The sequence below is a fragment of the Octodon degus genome, unplaced genomic scaffold, assembly GCF_000260255.1.
Source record: "Octodon degus isolate 3935 unplaced genomic scaffold, OctDeg1.0 scaffold00177, whole genome shotgun sequence".
NCBI classification, from domain to species: Eukaryota; Metazoa; Chordata; class Mammalia; order Rodentia; family Octodontidae; genus Octodon; species Octodon degus.
In genome coordinates this window covers 3,489,962-3,509,193 of record NW_004524753.1, presented here as the reverse complement: position 1 = coordinate 3,509,193, position 19,232 = coordinate 3,489,962, and the positions used below count along the sequence as shown (strand labels likewise).

The 19,232-nt window shown below is 44.0% G+C and overlaps 1 protein-coding gene across 1 annotated transcript in view; it reads right to left on the bottom strand.

Moving 5' to 3' along the window:
* Ankdd1b (ankyrin repeat and death domain containing 1B) overlaps positions 1–19,232 on the bottom strand; it is a 68,186-nt gene that overhangs the window by 36,975 nt on the left and 11,979 nt on the right. Inside the window, exons 2-5 of the mRNA XM_023703646.1 lie at positions 18,587–18,690; positions 17,217–17,315; positions 9,343–9,441; positions 9,135–9,239 (exon numbers count right to left, since the gene is read on the bottom strand). Coding sequence (XP_023559414.1) covers positions 9,135–9,239; positions 9,343–9,441; positions 17,217–17,315; positions 18,587–18,634 — 351 coding nt within the window. The 5' untranslated portion in view covers positions 18,635–18,690. The remainder of the gene's footprint in view (positions 1–9,134; positions 9,240–9,342; positions 9,442–17,216; positions 17,316–18,586; positions 18,691–19,232) is intronic.

Here is a 19,232-nt window from a genome sequence, read left to right as displayed (position 1 = left end):
TCCTCTGTGGGTGTGTAACCATGTATGTGTGGAATCTGAAGAAATAAACTGGCTCCAAAAGTTCACGTAAGTCATCATTTCTGGACCTGACACTCCTCCTGATGGGATCTATATTCCTAACCCCCGAGAGCTAAAGGCTGGACTCTCTTCCTCCTTCACCTGAAATCACTAAAAAAAAGGACAAAGGGAAGAAACAGACATAGCCACAGCTTGTTGCTTGCAAATTAGGCACTAATTGGTCTTATGCCATTTGGAAACGATAGACCAAAACTTACTGTGTTTGAGTTTTACAAATATCTGCAAATAATGACAACAGATAAAAGTTCGTGCCAACAAATCAGGAAAGAAGGACGAAGAGACAGTAATTATATACTATCTGAGAACACTGGGTCACACATCTTTCTAAGTCACTCATCCATATATTCTCTAGTTGTTGAGCACATTTATGGATGTCAGATAAGTGGAAAAGGCAGTAGAGGAGAAACATGCTGCCCAAAACTGCTCACAGTCCAGTAGGCAGGAGAGCCTCCCAGGCTATACTTACAGACACTGTGGTGACCAAGGCCTGGTGCTCCATTAGCACAGAACAAAGGCACAAGGCTCAGCATGGTGCTGTGCATGTGGACAGGAGGCGGGCAGCACAATGGTAGAAGGCAGCCTTCAGAGCCTGCCAACCCACTGTATCAGATCAGCACCTGCAACCTCCCCACTGGTCCATCGGTACAGCTCCTAAGCCTAGACTCTTCCCTTCCACCGCATCCTCCTTGGCCACAGGACTTTTCCGGGGTTGATACAGGCCACACCAGGCCACTCAGACTTGCTCAAGTGATGTTTCCCTGTCACATACTATTTTATTCTTCAGGAGGTAGCTAAGCAGTCAGTAGCCCTCCTTGCAACTGCATAAAGAGACCCTGCCTGAGAATGAAGCCTGCCTGGTGGACAGCAGAATTGAAAAGTAGGACAAGGCAAAGAGCCCTGATGCTATCTATCACTTGAGTCCCTGGGTGGAGACACACACTTGGAACAATTCACACCTGGGCTGAGAATGCCAATCAAGCCCTTGTGTTTTTTCTTAGAATATCAGTAGCTTGGGTTGGGCTAGGAGAGGTGGTGTATGCTTGTAACTCCAGCTACTCCTGAGGTTGTGGCAGAAAGATCACAAGTTCAAGACCAGCCTGGGCAACTAAGCAAAAGTTGTGTCAAAATAGAATTTTAAAAGGCCCAGGGATTGCACTCAGTGGTATAGCACTTGCCTGGGGTGTACAAAGCCCGGGGTTCAATCCTCAGCCCTACAAAAGGAAAATCAAAAAACCCAGTTTGAGTTGGGTTTCTGTCACCTTTAACTATGAAGCTACTTTCAACAACTGCAGATGCTACTAAGTTACAAAAGGGACTTCAGTGCCCATAAGAGAATCTTTAGATTCAACTAAGTATGTATCACCCTGACACGGGACATGAGCCCAGCCTGTGGGTGTCAGCAGTGCTTTGGGCCCTCAGTCCACACAGCACCCAGGAGTTGTGGTTTCTCAACCCTGCATGATTATGCCTTGGGTGACGCCCTAGCTTAGGAGACCGACGCCCTACAGAAACAGCTTCCTGGGGCCAGTTTCCAGGGTCCCCACAAGAAACAGGTCCATTACAGGGATCCACTCTGGCATCCTCTGGCGCTTACGATGCATCTTTCAGCAGCAGCAGTGCTGCTTACTATATAGTTGATAATCTGTCCTGCGCACTTTGGGAGGGACACCTCCATGAAGTTAACTAAGGTGCGCAAAGTGGGATGAATGCGCCCTAAGGCGGATATTTGTGGATTTTACCTTCAGTTTATCATTCTTCTGCCAGTAGCACCTTGGCTTCCTTTGCTATAGCCCCATGCATCCTCACATGACCTTGTCGCTAGGGTACTAGGTGCTGTCATCGCCAGGCCTTACTGCCTGCTCCCTGTCACACAAAGTGATCACGGAACCCATGCCTGTCACAGTGACTGGCTCAAGGTTGAGAGTAAGATTGAAACAAAGCCCAACAGAATTGTTCCTGAAATGTATGAATGAATGAAAGGGCTTTTTTCTTTCTTATGGACCAAAAAATTAAAGATATAAACCCGAGGCTGCTGACAGCCATCTTCTCTGTCATGTAAAGGGCATACCTGTGAATAATGCCAACACAGAGACAACCGGAAGCTAGAGAAGGACATGAGCTGGATCAGCCATGCCTGAAGTCATCAAGCTATACCTTCAAGCGCTTCAACTACGACTTCATCTCTTCATCTAGATTAAGACGGATTGTTGTCACTTGTAACAGAATTCTATTGCATATTTATCCATTTGGAGGCTATATTAGCCCATTGTTCATTATTATAAAGAAATATCACAAGTCTGATCTATGTAATGAGACCCTGCAGATCCTGTAGATGCTGTCTTAAATACAGGAAAAAAATAAGGAAAAGAAATATCAAAGGCAATGGGACTGTCCTGCTTCAAGGTTGTATATGGTGAGATTCTTGGACTTATGTGCAAACATGAGAAGTATATAATTCTTTATGCCTATTTTTAAAATATATTCTAATTTTTAAATGGTTTTTTATCACATTCTGTAGGGACTTAAAGTTCAACATATCAATACTTGATGAAAAATACCTGTTCCATATTATGACTAAGATGTTTGATATGCAGACAGATAGTGAGGTTAAGCTTAACAGCCCAAGTTGTTTGATAATAACTATAAGTTTGTCTTCTGGAGGGTTGACAACCTAAGTTTGCAGACCAAAATTGGAGAAAAAGGAGGGCTGCTAGGAAAGCCAACATTTTGGCCCTAACCTTCTAAGGTCAATTAAGACACAGGACATATGAGAACTTGTACTGTAACGTCATGTACCTCAGTAGTGTCCCAAATTTTCTGATCAAGGAGATTATGGGGCCAAAGAGGAAAGTGATCAATGATGTAGAGTGTGCCTAAGGAGAGTCACATGGAGAGAAAACATTCTCTCAGGCTTTCACAGAGAGCACATTGGCCAAGCAATGGCCGTGACTCATCCACATGGCTGACACTGACAAAGGTTCTACAGTCTGAGGTACAGGATCTCAGGATAAATCCTGAGGGGATTTCACAGACCTTCTCAGACCCAAAAGCTACAACTCTTGTTGCATAGGTCATGCTTTACCTTGGTCTTAACCATCCAGAAAAAAAGTATAAAAACGAAATATAAGAAGTAAAGCTATGCTGTTATGTTGAGCTGTGGGGGACTCAGGTCAACAATTTCTGACATTGCCAGTTAAGCGGAAGACCCAATACTATTATGGGCTACTGGACACTTTTAGAATATTTTGCTGAGTTTACACACCTATAATATTCAAATAATGGAACTATACAAAAAAAGGGTATACAGATGAATGTCCATTTTGTATCTGTGTATTCCAAGTGGTTAGGATAGATATATAGTTACATTCTCTTAATGAATAGAATGATTTGTTCTAATGGTGTTTGTAAATAGGATATCAAGTCCGCATCTTGTACAGCAATTAACCACTAAGAAGAATGTATGCAGTGTGTTAATTATTGAAACTGTCCTACCGATATGATTTGAAACTGTTTCATTGCTATTTGTTTATCAATAAAATTATGGCAAAACAAACAAACAAACAAAAAAGAAATATCAAAGGCAGGCTACTTCCTAAAGAGAGAAGTTGACTTTGACTCCTAGCTCCAGAGGTGCAAGACCAAAGAGTCTCCTGTGGTTAAGGATTTTTACTGGCTGAGTCCTGGGTCAGGACACAGCTCACACGTGTCTTGCTCCCTCTGCCTCTAAAACCCTGTAACGATTCATGCATAGGCTTCACCCTAATGACTTAATCTAATTCTAAACCCTTCCCAAAGGTTCCACTTCTAGCCATCGTAGTGAGTGAAGCTTCCACCCTCTAATACCGCTACCACAGGACTCTCCGGATTCAACTTTGCACCAGTTTATGGAGATAAACAGCGACGGCATCACAGACAAACAGCCGAAGAAGGATCAGAGATCTGCTTAGCTCCAGAATGGCCTTCTGTCTGACTTGTGGTCACTCCAAATCTTCATACCTCTCTGTAGCCAAAGTGGAAGAGGAGCCACCCCTAAGAGAAAGCCCAAGACAGAGGAGCTTCTGAGAAAACACCTCAGTTATCAGGGATGAAGCACCTTCCCTTCCAAGAACACAGCAATGGCTTTGAGCACTGGAGCCCTTTTACAATGACATCGCCAAGGGAAAACATAAACACCAAGTTACATGCACAGAGAGGACAGTCACAGCCATCTGTATCCTACCAATACATCAAAGGGAGCACAAAGAAGATGAGATGGTAGTCAGATGGGACATAAATCTTCTCCTGATTAGCTTATGTTATTAAGCCAAATAATAGGAATTTCAAAAATCTGTGTGGCTTTTATAGTTTTTTATTCACATTTCATTTTATTTTTTAAGTGACCCAAAACATTTTCATTATGCCCAAGAAGCTCTGATAAGCCTTTCTGTATTTGAAAGGCAGAAAAATCGTTATCCAGCCTGGTGTCAGAACGACAGATTTAGGTCTGGACAGACACCGGGCGTTCTCTGTTAGGATCCTCCAGGAGGGCCTGGGGTTCCCCTTCCCTTTTTCTTTTATTAATTCAATGTGTATTTAACTCAATACGTTTTCACTCAATGCATTTCATTGTTTTTGCATATAAATAAGATTGAGGGGTTAGAATTATTTACTATAAATTATTGTTGAAGTTTACTCCAGGCTTATTAAATTGAATGAATTATTAGCCAAACACAGGTACCCAAAGCATCACCTGACTTTTCATTACTACAGGGATCTTTGAGACGTTGACAGGGAACCCCAACACGATACCTGCTCACATCCACACCCTCAACGTTTTCCCTCAGCCAGTGTCAGGAATTTAAAGTAAGCCCCAGATAAGGGGGACCCCCTAAGTAACTAGAGAGCTGAGCAAGAAAAGGCTGCGGCACCATGAGGGTGAGTGGAGCAGAAAGATGGTAGACTAGGAAGGCAGGGTGCTGGCTGGGTGCGGGGTGGCCTGGAGGGGCCAATCCCGAGGAGACTGAGGGCTGGCTGTGTGAAAACCCGATGTCTTCTCAAATCTCCTTACATTTGTTTCTCCCACCCCTCTGAAAAGGAAGCTTTTCACATTTTGACTTCCAGCGCAGACTGCTTTAGAGCTGTGGGCTTTCCTTGTGTCCACAGCCGGAACCAACCTAACCATGAACCACCAAACTCTCACAAAGGGCCAACCAGAATATGTTTACTAAGGGCTCCCTTTCTATTTCCTTTCCTTCCCAAGCTTTTCTTTTCTTTTTTTCTTTCCTTTCCTTTTCTTTTCTTTTCTTTTCTTTCTTTCTTTTCTTCCTTCCTTCCTTTCTTTCTTTCTTTCTTTCTTTCTTTCTTTCTTTCTTTCTTTCTTTCTGTCTATTCTTTCTTTCTTTTGCAGACAGGGTCTCACTCTATAGCCAAGGCTGGCCTCAAACTCAGCAGTCCCAGCCTCCTGAGTGCTGGGATCACACCCCTGTGTTACCATGCCGGGCCTCTCCCCAGGTATTCTCATCTTTGTATTTAGTTTTGATCACCAGACAGAAGTTACGTAGAGATACACAGTATCTAGCCAGGATCAGTGTTGCCTCTCGTTGGCTGAGCACTCAGGAAGCTGAGACAGAAGGATCATCTGACCCCAGGAGTTCAAGGCCAGCCAGGGCAACATAGAGACGCCTTGTCTCAAAAAACATAATAAAACAAAACAAAACACACACACACACACACACACACACACACACACACACTGTCCTACTTTACCTAAAACTTCTAGCTGCTCTGGTAAAACCAGCTTGATTTCTAGGGCTATGCTGCTGGGAGGAACATCAGACAGTAATTTCCAGCAGTGTCCTGCCTGTCCCATACCTAGTCACACTCTCTGAGGCCTATCTCCATCTTTCCTTCAAAGCCTTCTTCCCAGTAAAGCTTTCCTTGTCTGCACCCAGCGTTCTCCCCAGGCCAGAGAGAAGGATTTACCAACCATGCAAGGGAAATGTATCCAGTGCTTTCTCTTGACAAGAATCTAGGTAAGAGGGCAAAGCTGTGAAGATGGGGCAGTCTTTTCTGTCAAATGTACTCCATGAACTGCACAGTCTCCCTACACTGATACCCAGCAGGTCGGGAAACCCATTGGTGAATTATTCCACTGAGCTATCTCTCTGGCCCCCAACCCATTGATGAATTAATCAACTGTGAGCTACTGATCCTTGCTGTAAATTGACTCCTTTTTCCAATTTTGTTTTCAGTGTGAATTCTGCTTTCTTTTGCTTTGTCTTGGGTCTGGTTTTTTTTTTTTTTTATTTTATTTATTTATTTATTAGAGAGAGAGAGAGAGAGAGAGAGAGAGAGAGAGAGAGAGGTGTGTGTGTGTGTGTGGCCAGCTCAGCCCACCAGGGGGCGGGGCTGGCTGGCATGTGGTGCTGGGGAATCGAACCGCGGTCCCTGATGCTTTGCTAAGCTTGTTCTAAGTAGGTGCTTTAGACCACTGAGCCATCTCTCCAGCCCTTGGGTCTGGTTTTGAAACAGGGTCTTTTTTGTAGCCCATGCTGGCTTCAAATTCATAATCCTTCTGCCTCAGTCTCCCAAGTGCTGGGGTTACAGGAGTGCCAGTACATCTGGCTCTATTGTGGTGAATTTTCATAACATCAGATTTACCATCCTAGTCATTGTTAAGTGGATAGTTCAGTGGTACCAAGTATATCCACACTGCTGTGCTGTATCACACTCTATCTTCATGACAGTCTTCATCTTGCAAAACTGAAATTCTGGGGCCAGCAAGATATCTCAGAGGACTAAGCACCTGCTGAGGCAAGTGCAGGGACCAGGGTTCTATCCCCCATACCACATGGCGTGCTGGCTCCACCCCCAGGCACACTGAGCCAGCACTGAAACCGAGCATGGAGGCTCACACCTGTAATCCCAGCACTGGGGAGGCTAAAAACTGGAGGATTACTGTGAGTCTGAGCTGCGTAATGAGACCCTTTACCAAACACATAAAAGGGGAGGGGGAATGAAATTCTGTACTCATTAAACAATCACTCCCACTGTCCTCCCCACTTACCCTTTAGCACCACGATTCCAAGTGGTTTTCACCAACATACTTGACTGCAGCCATGTACCTTGATAAACAGTGCACTTCATTTGTCTTTCCAGTGATCAATCCAGTTTTATTATAGGACTGAACTAGTGAGCCAAGAGCCTTTGCCTCTGACACAGCTGAAGGGACTCGGTCATTCTGTGCATCCCCAAGCCCATCTCAACATCTCAGCATGTAACCACACACAAAAGCTAAAAAGGATGATCATGCTTTTACTCTCATTTATACAAAAGGACACAAATGTAATATCACACCAACTGTAAGTATTGCGTGTCCCACACATTTGCATTCAGATAGCAAGTTTTATTAACCAATCCAATGCAATGTAATCCAACCCAATCCACTGCTATGTAAAAATGGATAGTATGCCATGCCCTAATAAATAGGGCTTGTCCTTTTGGAATTTTTTTTTCTTTTGGTTCCAGGACTGGAACTCAGAATCGCACAGTAGCCAGGTAGGCATTGTACCATGGTGCTGTGCCCCTGGCTCAATTAGAGCTTTATCCTGAGAATGAAAAACTGGTTCAGTATTTTAAAATCAGTCATGTAGTGTATTATATTAACAACCTAAAGAAGAAAAGCTGTGTAATCATATTATTGATACAGAAAAGTATTCTTTAAAAATCAAATCCAAGCCAGGTATAGTGACATATGTCTCTAATCCAAGCACTTGGGAGGCTGACACAGGAGGGTTGTTATGAGTTCAAAGCCAGCCTAGGCTACAAAGTGAGAGGTGAGCCTGAATTGTGTAGGTGACCTGTCAGGTGACCCTGTCTCAGAAAAGACAAAAAGGAAAAACAAAATAAAATAATGGCCTACTGTAGTGGGGTCCCAACCCTTTCAGCACCAGGGATAAGTTCTCCACGGGACAGAGTGTTGCAGGGCAGGTTCAGGATGACTTGAAGGAGTGTGCAGTCTAACCCTCCCACACCCGAATCTCAGTTGTGTCTGCACTCCTTATGAGAAACTAACGCTGCCCTAATCTGACAGGAAGTGGAGCTCAGGAAGTGACGTCAGCAATGCCAGGGAGCAGCTGTGAACACAAAGCCGTCTCTTTTGCCCACCCCTCACCTCTGCCGGGAGCCCAGCTCCTCTCAGGCCAGGCCCAAGCTTGGGGAGCCCCGCTCTCATGCACAGAGCGATGTGAGCCCTACTCATGAACCCCGTGCCACTGCGAAGACATCAGACGCTGGCGGGTGCAGCAGCGGCTCCAGCATACCCAAAAGAGACACAGCGGGAGATGTGCGGTGAAAAGACAGTCTCCAACCCTGGCAGTGTCCACTGTCACCTGAAAGGAGATTCTGGACAAATGACTAAATCGTTGTCAGTCAGACTGGCTTCAAATCTAGGCGCTGTCACTTTCCAATGTAGAGACTTTGGACCGCTTCTGACTCTTGACTTCTAACAGTGAGCAAAATCTTCTCCACCTTACTGGATTAGTGTGGAGTTAATGATGTCATTCAGTCAGTCAGTCAGTCATAGATGACAGGGAGAGTACCTATGTGGGCCAGGCCCTAGCCTGTCACTAAAGTCCCTTCCACACCAGCACATTAATAAATACCCATGAAGTGGTAGCTGATATTATTATACATCTCCTTATGAAAGGAAAATGAAGACAGCTAACTATGGTAAAACTATATCATATTTCATGACTGCTTATTGCTTAGCTTGGGGTCAAATATATTCTTAAAAGGTGACACACAGGCTGGATGCTACAGGGAGTGGACACTGTCCACACACTGGCCAAGAGGAGAGAATAGAAAAGAAAAATGGTCCTGTCTGCTTCTCCAGAATTTCTGCCCTCTGCATGGTCACCGCCAACTGCAATGGTCACTTCCATTCTGTGTCCAACACAGCAGCTGAGGTGCCAGCTACTGTGACAGGTCTGTAGCTGCTTCAGAGGCAGGAAGAAAGCAGAGATGGGGCCTAGAGGGCATCACCAGGCACCACCACCATCACCAACCCCACAGCACACCTGGTCACACTGGTCCAGCTCCTGCAGGTGCAGGTCCTGGATGAGGTAGTCCACGATGCGCACGCTGTTGCTCTGGGCCGCAAAGTGCAGCACGTTCAGCCCATCCTGAAGAGGTCATGAGGAGAAGGAGAGGGAGGAGGCCTCACCCTGCGGCCCACTCCCTTCCCGCTGGGGGAAAGCAACAGTCCAGACACGGCACAGTACCTACCCGGCTCGTGGCTCTCTGGTCCACTCCAGCTTTAACGAGCATGAGCATGATCTCAAAGCTCCCTGTCCAGGCTGCGAGGTGCATTGCTGTCAGACCGTGCTTCCCCAAAAGACAGAAGAGAGAATCTGTCACACGGATGACCGCAGAATCCTAGCTCAGTCAGACAGACATACTGAATACCAAGCTGTTGAAATTAAGAAATAGACCATTTAAAAATAGTAACCAAGGACACATGTGGTACCATGGCACAGACCCATAATCTCAGCACTCTGGGAGGCTGAGGCAGGACGACTGAAAGTTGAAGCATTAGCTTGGGCAGAATAATAATAAAAAAAAAGGGGCTCAAGGTAAAATTCAATGCAAGGGCCCTGGGTTCAATCCCCAGCATTACAGACAGATGGATGATAGGTGATAGATAGATAGATAGATAGATAGATAGATAGATAGATAGACAGTGATCTCTCAATTCTATAGATACATTTAATAAGTGGTTCATCATCTGAAGAAAATAAAATGAAATTATATATATATATATCACACAAATATATTAGGACAAAATCTAGACCTGATATACACTCTCTTAATTCAGAAGTGTAAGAAGAAAGAAACACGAGGTTAATAAATTAATTCTTTAAATATAATTAATAAATATGAGTGGTAACCAACAAAAAAGGTAATTGAACCAACAGACAGGGTGGGCATGGTGCCCATTCCTATAATCCTAACCCTTAGGAAGCTGCAACAGAAGGACTGCGGAAAGTTCGAGGCCAGCCTGCTTTACACAGTGAGCACAAGGCCAGCTTGAACTGCATAGTGAGGCTCTGTCTTACTTTTCTCATGAGTGAGACAAAATGCCCAACAGACACAATTAAAAGGGGAACAGGCTCTTTAGCTCACTGTTTGTAAGGCTTCAGTCCCTCATCAGCTGGTTCCAAGGCAGGGTGGCATTGCAGAGGACACTTTGTGGCAGATAAATGGTAGCAAAGCAAGCAAGAGGGCAAAATAAGTCCCTTTCTGTCCTTTATATTGTATCCAGGCTACTGGGATTAGGGCAGTACCAAAGCGATCAGAGGACTAGTTCAGTTATCACCCACCCCTAATCCCGCATCCTTAACCCTAGCCTAAGGAATAGGCAATCAGAGAAGATAGAGACCATTATTTCTAAAACGATTTGTCAAATCCCATTTAAATGTAAATACAATCAGCAATTGCACTCCTAGAGATTCGTCCCATCAAAACTTAGCACTACATAGACAAGGATATTAATTATGCCACTGAAAAATGAGAGCAAGGTGTTTGCCCATCAGTATGGGAATTCTGAGTGAAAGATGAAATAGTTGTACCACATAACCATTAAAAACAGGGAATTAAAAACACTGGGCTTGGAAAGATTTCTATGAACTTTGCTAAATCTGGAAAAGGAGATGGAGAGAAAATATAATATATCACATTTTTATAAAAAAACCCGTGTATATACATGTACATATCTATATCTATAAGTGGATTAGTAGGCCAACATATTGTCATAGATATTATTACATGAACAGAAAGACAGAAATGTACAGTTCTCAGGGTGTTAAGTATAAGAAGGGACACAGAAAAGGAGAAGAAATAAGTTATAGAGAAAAAATTCCCACTTGTATAGAAGCTACCCAAAAGATTTCATTCATGTGAAGTTTCATAGATATGTGTGAATGTTTGTGTATACATGTGTATAAAGTGCAATGGATGGATTAAAAGAGAGGCTGGGATCAGGATTTAGGGGCCTGAGGGCTGCCTTGGATGGTCGGACACTGAATTATATACTGAATTTTCAAGGAGAAAAGTATGGAAGGACACAGCCAGCAGCTGATACTGGCTACTTCTGGAAGCTGGGGTTGGAGGAAGTAAATTAGACCTGTGCCTTCTCTCCAGGTTAGAGATGCTCTGGAAAACACCTATGAGCAGGGCCTGAGGATCAAAGAGAACTGGTCTCAAACTCTGGTCCCTTCCTTTAGCAAACTGATGTGAGTCAGCTTAGCTAACACTCAGCTTGGCTTTCCTTACCCTTTGGTGCCTGTGTCTCCTTCTCTTGCCTTTTTCTCTGTCACATGTAAGCCATTTCCACCGCCTGCTAGAGCAAGCCCTCTCACACCCGACTGTCTCCCAGTGGGCTGTGTTTGTGATGGAAGAAACTACATGTACACAGTTGGGGTAAAAAAAAAAAAAAAACAAGGACTGGAACCATGGGGAACACTTCTATTTATGGATTATAGAAATGCTTTGGCTTTATTTTGGCTGCCCCAGGACCAGCGTTCCTGTAGTGCCTTATTCTCAGTAGGGTTCAGGGTGGAGAGTGGAACAGCAAGTCCTGGATTACTGAGATGGAATTCTACATTCGTGGTTCTCAGCTGGAGCCAGTGTTGTTTCCACAGGATGTTTGGAAATGTCTCAGAAATGTTTACTGGCATGCCTGGCAGGGGAAACTGGCACTCAATGGGTAGAGGAAAGAGACAGGGCTAAGTATACCACAATGCATAAGGAGTCCTACAACGCAGAATGGGCTGGCCCCAAATGTCAATGTGGCCACTGTTAAGGCGCCCTCTCTAAATATACACACCTTATCAAATTTACACTTCTGCTGTCACTCTATAGTGTGAATTAGTCAATTTTCGTGCTTACAAATCCAAGTATGAAGGAAACTTTCGACTATCTCTGTACTGCTTTTTAACAAGGAACCATGCACAATGACGAGTTAAGATTCTTCAAAACATGTGCTTGACCAAAATTTCACCTCCTAATTCAGACATCCCTACAAATCATGCTTCATATTCTATAGTAGTAAATCTGGATTCGATATAAGATTGCCCACAAAAGTATTAGGACAGATGATAAGTCACGTTTTGATGGGGCTTTATCTTTCCCTAGAAGGTCATTCTTAATTTCAAAGTAGCCAGCATGTAAAACTTTCCAGGCAAAACTATAAAAATCCAAATGCTGGGAACTGAAGCAGCCAACAGTTGGAATTTCTGAAACCACAAATTCCCCTTGAGTCAGGGCCATTCAGTGGCAATGAGTCACTGCCCTCAGATGTGAACTCCCCCAGACAACTTTTCAGGCATAGTCTCTGGCCATGGAACCGGCACGCCCAAGGCTGTTCATGGGCAGGTGACAGGGTCACACTCACAGCTGGGTCCTTGCTCTGTAAGGTGTAAAATGTCAGGCAGTCACTGGAGAGCTCTCCCCAGCAGCATCCCAGTCACAGGTGCAGGCAGTGACTTGCCACCTTGCTGGAACCTGGAGGTCCTCCATGACTGGGCGAGACACCTGGCACGGAACTTGTCTGTTACAGAGCTCACTGCCCAGATAGACTCAAAGCTGGAAGTGTACCCCATAGCATTATAAGTCGTATCTCTGGAGGTCTTTTGAAATGAGGCCCTGATTCAGAAGGTGAAGGTGGAATCTGAGACTGCAGCCAACACGTGCCTGGGTGACTCCTGCCCTTCTGGTCCCAGACCCCCACTTTGACCAGACAGGACTTCTACTGGTCCAGTCCCAGTAACCTCACTGGAGCCACAGCAGACACTGGAAGTACACGGATTGTGAAGGGGTTCAATGGTTATTTCACTGTAAATGCGTGCTAGAACAGAAAAAACAAAAAAAGTCAGGAAACTTCCTGCAGGATCATTTAGACTCTAAATTCTGCTTTCCTTCCCCAGCCGCCTGCTGCCATTTACTTTTCAGCACCTTTAGATAGCTGGATTTTATCCAAGCGTGTATGTTAATTGCACTTCATGGGAGAGATGGAGTGGGGTTTACTTCCTTTAGAGTCTGAATGATCCTGCAGGAAGTTTCCTGGCTTTTTGGTTTTTATTCCATTGGTGCTTCTTACAACTGGACTCAAGGCAGCACCCCATCATGGAACTGGACTCCAACAGAAAGTGTTCCAACACAAGCCCTGTCTCTCCAGTCTAGGGATCCAAAGAGGGCTCCTGAAGAGCAGAGAGGGCTTCCTTTCCTTCCTTCTGGCCCTGCCAGCTTTGGAGCACTGGGGAGTGTGGGGTAGAGGTTGGGGAGAGGCAGGACCCTGGGAAAGACAGCCAGTGGAGTTGCTGTGTGTCCGGGCTTAACCCTGCCTGGCACAGGGATGGACTCTCACTGGCCCACAAAGGCTGGGAGAGCAGAACCATTGTGAAGCCCCCAGCTCAGGTCTCGCTGGTGCCTAGGGTAGTGCTAAACAGGACTGCAAAGGCTTTAAAAGACTGAAGTGAAAAAGCTTGGCCATTCCTATGCAAAATAAGTGAATGAATCTCCACGTGTTTCTACTCAGAATTAAAATTAATTCAAAATGAACTGTTGTCTTCACCTGCTTTGTGCTACTATAGCAAAATACCAGAGACTGAGCAATTTGTAATGGACATAAATGTATTTCTATATGCTGGGAAATCCAAGATTGAGGGGCCCATCTGCTGAGTCTTTTTCTTGCATCCGAATATGATGGAAGGCATCACACATATGACAGTTTGTGTCTAAGTGTCTCCCTAAAACCTCCTGCAGTCATGGGGAGTGGGGAGCTGGGTTTTCTGAGGTGGCAGAGTTTGTGAGTGATTCATGTTCCAGTGCTGGGATCAAGTGTGTGAATGCCCTACAGCCACCTGCATACAATCTTGCTGTCTTTCCCCATCATGAACTGCTCCCCTTTGCCATGTGCCACCCTGCGTTGGAACCAATCAATTATGAATTGAAACCTTCACTAACTGTGAGCTAAATAAACCTTTCCTCCTTTAACTTTGGTTTTTCAGCAACAACATAACTAAAGGAGGGAAGGTCCCTATCTCTAATTCTGCTCAGGAGACCCCTCCTCCCCCCCAGATGACAGATAATCCATTCACAAGGGTGGAGCCTTCAGGCCTAAATAACTCCAAAAGGTCCATCTCTTGACCCTGCTGCACTGGGATCCATTTCCAATATATACATTTTAAGGACACATTCAAACCATAAGAACCATAGATCCAGTTTTAAAACAGGACCACAAATCCTGCAGGAGAAAATGTGAGAAAACTTCATGACCTTTAGTTAAGCAAGTCATTCTTTTTTTTTTTTTTCCAGATAATGCAGAGCATTTATTCAAATTTCTAGGGGGCAAGAAAGGGTCAGGTACTCATGTGTTATGCATGCTCAGGCTCTGTTTATAAATACTCCATTCAGTAATATCTTAACACAAATTTAGGCAAATCATTCTTATGTATCACCTCTATATCAAGATTTATGTTTTTTTTAAATGAGTGCATTTCACTATATCAAAATTAAAAATATTTACAGTGTGAAAACACTGAAAAGATAAGCCCCAGATGCGAGAAAATCATGAAAATCATGTTCCTAAGGAAGGCCTGGTATGCAAAATATATAAAGAACTTACAATGAGCAAATGAACAACTTGGGTTTTAGAAATCTCCGCAGCACTGGCTGGGCGTGCACTCAGTGCAGAGTGCCCACCTGGCTTGTCCAAAGGGCCTGGCTTTCATGCCCACCATCAGGAGGAAGATCTGCACAGACTTCACCAAAGAAGATGTGAAAATGGTAACTGACACGTTTCACTAGCTAATGAAAAATGCAAATTAAAATCTCAAAGCGATGCATACACACTTGTTAGATTGGCTAAAGTTAAGGGGCAAAAGTGACAAGGAGGACACAGAACAAGGGGGCCTCTCTTGTATTATTACAGAATGGAAATGTCATGTGTCACATCCTCTCCAAAAATCAGCCTGGCAGTCCCCAATGAGGTTCCATTTACATACATTGTCTGACCCAGGAATCTCACTCTTTGGTATTTACTTGCCCTGGCTAAATAGAAACTTAAGCCTAGAAACTACTTACAAATAGTCAAAAACTAGAAACAGCCCTAATGTCCTTCAAATGATGAAAGGATAAAATGGTACTACATCCATACATTGAAATACTACTTGGTAATAAAAAGGAAGGAATTCTTTATACATGCAGCACTATGGGTGAATGCTAGAGGGTTTTGCTGTGTGAAAGATGCCAGTCTCAAATTACAAGCCATTTTCAAGAAGCAGAAAGTAGAGAGATCAGTGGCTGCCTAGGGTGTGGCAGGTTTAACTGCAAAGAGAAGCATGAGACATTTTTGGGTAGTGAGCTCTTCTGCTTTTTTTTTTTTTTAATTTCTTTGGTATCAAAGATTGAATCCAGGGCTTCATGCATGCTAGGCATGCGCTCTACTGCTGAGTTACACCCTCATGCGCCTTGTTGTCTTTTTATTGTGGTAGTGGTTACTTAAATCTATATGCTTGTTACAACTCATAGAACTGTACATCAAAAATGAAAGAGGTCATGGCTCAAAATCTTAATCTAAAAATTAAAGCTAAATAAAGAGATAATATATTGGGCTTTCAGTGACAAAGTAAGAATATACTTAGCCAGCCTGGTATCTTATCAGTGTATCTTTTCAGGCTGATATGTAAAATAATCAAATTAAAATTTCCAGAGAGGACAGTTCCCTTAATTGCCATAGTCATTAATACAACTAATTATATTCACAGAGTTATAGTGCTTCCAGTGGTAATCTTTAATTCTGGTTTGTTACATGACAATCTACTTTCAGGGCCGGCCAGATAGCTCAGTAGATTAAAGCACCTGCTTAGACAGACACAGGGACCTGGGTTCAATCCCCAGAGTGCTATACCAGCCCCACCCTCAGGGCATGCTGAGACAGCGACTGAGACTGGGGGTGGTGGTGTGTGCCTGTAATCCCAGCGCTTGGAAGTCTGAAAACAGAAGGATCACTACGAGTCCGATCTGTGGAGTGTGACCCTGTAGACCCTGTAATAAATACATTTTTTAAAAATCTACTTGCAAACCAATATCAGAGCTATAAACTATAGAGGGATGAAGAGCTTGTCTTGAGCAAAACCAATGAGGTATCTAACTAATATAACCTGACTTTATCTTCTGAAGCCCAGAACCTGTGAGATATGAAGGTAAACATGTAGCTCCTTATTCTTCAAGGAATCCCAGTCCCAGGAGAAAACAACAGCTCTGTGACGATGGTCTAAAGAATTTAAATGTAAGAAACATGGTCCCTGGAATCAACTGAGAACCAACAATTTGAGAGGAAGGCTGTCATCTCCTCCTGCTATAACTAGAGATGATAAACACCATCTTGGTTTTCCTTGCTGGTCTCTTTGTGCCATGACAAAGCGTTAAATGACAATGGGAAAAGTAGGTGGAAAATCTTCAGGCTCTGTCTTCATATCTCAGGAAAAGAAATAACTAAACTGATCTGTAGTACATAGCACGGTTTCTGGAATCCAGCAAGTTAGCTTTAAATCTTTTCTCCACCTCTTCTTCGCCCCAAGTTTTCGGGGCAAAATATTTAATCTCTCTGTGTCTCAGTCTCCTCGTCTGTAATTTGAATATTCTAATAAAATTTTTCCTCCTCAGGCATTTGGCAGGAGTTGCTAAATATCAAAGTAATATGTATGGTACATAGAACTATTTGCTAAGATCTATTTAGTGTCAGAGTCCACAGAACAAACTCAAGATTTAAAGTCCCTGGGGTCAGTCAGTCAGCTTCTGTCTTCCATGCACTAGACCATGCTCTGGACAACCGTGTTATTCAACCGTGTTATTCCTATAAAGTCACGGTAGTGGCGGTAAAGCCGACATTGGAGAATAAGTGGAAGCCTAAGACCTAGAATGGATAAACAACGTAGCACCAGATACAAAGAGCACACAATATGTGTGTGCCCTTCCAAAATACACACTGCTGGTGGAAGTATTTTGTGTGCATATAGAGCAAAGCCGTCTGGAGCGGTCCAATGTCCCTGCACATTGCTTCTGCTCCAACCCTTTCCGTCAGCTGCAAGTGAGCTTACCTTATCAGCAATATCCACCCTGGCCTTGTGAGTCAGTAAGAAATTCACCGCAGAAAAATGATTTCCCCCCACTGCAAAATGCAGGGCTGTACGGTTCATCTGAGGAAAATAATGTGGGTCCTTAGTCATTTGGTCATGATTTCGCCTTTTTAGCACTCCTGCTTCTTGAACAGCCATAATTGTCTGCTAATGTGATTATTTAGCTCAGTTCTTTGCCTTGCCCTTTGAAAGCTGTGAGAGCCGTGTCCAGCAGAATCCTGTCTTCTACAACCACTGGACACATCTGAGGATTTGGCAATCTGCAGAAGGATGTGCCTCAGCTGAAAGTCTTTCATAAGCTGCCAGATATAGACCCAGAAACCCCGCAGATGCACGCAGACCCCCTCTCCCATACACTAATGCACACAACGCTAAGCGCCCTTCTGATGCAGACAGTGTGGGCTTTAAACTCTGAAGGTTCATTTCTACAACCTTACTGCCTGGGATAGATACAGGTGTGGCGGAGCCTGAGTTCAGTCTATTTAAGGAGCCCTCTATAAGCCAGAATCAGAAGATAACTCACTGCAGTTAATGTCTTACATTTTTAGCTTTTCTAAAAAGCACATGACCATGGGAACTTTTGCTAAGGCCTACCCTGCGTCTCAGAAGGAGTTTGCATATATACAGACCCTGAAGCTTACACTCCATTTAGCACTGCATCCACTTCTGTATCACTCCACAACTCATCTTAAGCTACTGTCCCATGCTCCAATCTCTTCACCTAGATAAACTCTGGCTTGCAGGGCTACCAGGAACTCACAAAAGCAAACAGCAGTGTATTTCCTCCCAAAAAGCCCAGGCATTTGAAGAACAAGTAAGGACAAGCCAAGTCTCAGGAAAAGTCTCATTGCCAAATGTGTGGTTATTCTATATTCCAAAGCAGTAAAATCAAAATTCACACACTCCTTTGGATTTTAAATTTGGAATAACCCAACCACAAAGGATCTCACTAGAGTGAAAACAACTCTGATTGTATAGCAAAGATGTTCTGCCTTTCTAGAGTGTCTGAAGCCGAACTCACCCCAGGCCATGATCTAGGACCGAGTCCAGGCCTGTAACCCCGACAACAGCTCTGCTGCTCTCCCAGACCCCCGAAGGATGAGCCTAAAGACTTCGCACATCTCTTCTCACAAAATGAGTTAAAACACCCAGCCTTTCTGCAGCTCAGTTCCACCTCAGCTTAAGAAACACGCTCAAGCAGCCAACAAAGGAGAGCTCCCACATCCCAACCAGCTCAGTCTTTCCTATCTTTATCGCCATTACAGTGGCCCCATGCAAACTCAAGCCACCACTGGGAGCGGTCAGTTGTCATATTTGTTGCTTCTACTCACATTGTTCACAGCATTAATGTTAACCTTCTTTTCCAACAGCTTCTCCATAAGATCCAGATTATTGCTTTTAGCAGCATCCTGAAAGCTTCTCTCGTTTGGCAGTACTGAAAGAAAGCAAGCAGGCATGACTAAGGGACTTGAAGGAGGCCAAGAAGCAAGTGCAGTTCATGGGGCAAACTTAGTAACTCCAAAAACACAGAAGGATAGACTTGGGTCTTCTGTATTCTGCTATTTAGGACCCAGGCTTCAATATTTTATACAGGTGTGGTTTCAAGATCCCACGCTCTCTTCACACTGGAAGTATTTTCACACCCCTAAAAACATCCCTCAAGCAAAACATCATTCCAGAGGACCACCCTGTAGACTGCAAAGCAGTGTGTGGCTCAGGTCAGGGAGTGGCCACAGGCTTCCCACCAGGCATTGATGTAAAGAAAACAAAGGAAAATTATTTTAAAAAGAAAGGTAAGAGGGCTGGGAAGATAGCTCAATAGATATTAAGTGCTTCCCTGGCAAGTGCAAGGGCCTGAGTTCAATCCCTAGTTCCGCTACAGAGAGAGAGAGAGAGAGAGAGAGAGAGAGAGAGAGAGAGAGAGAGAGAGAGAAAGGAGTGGAGGGGAGGAAAACAAGTTTTTCAAGATTAGCCAGA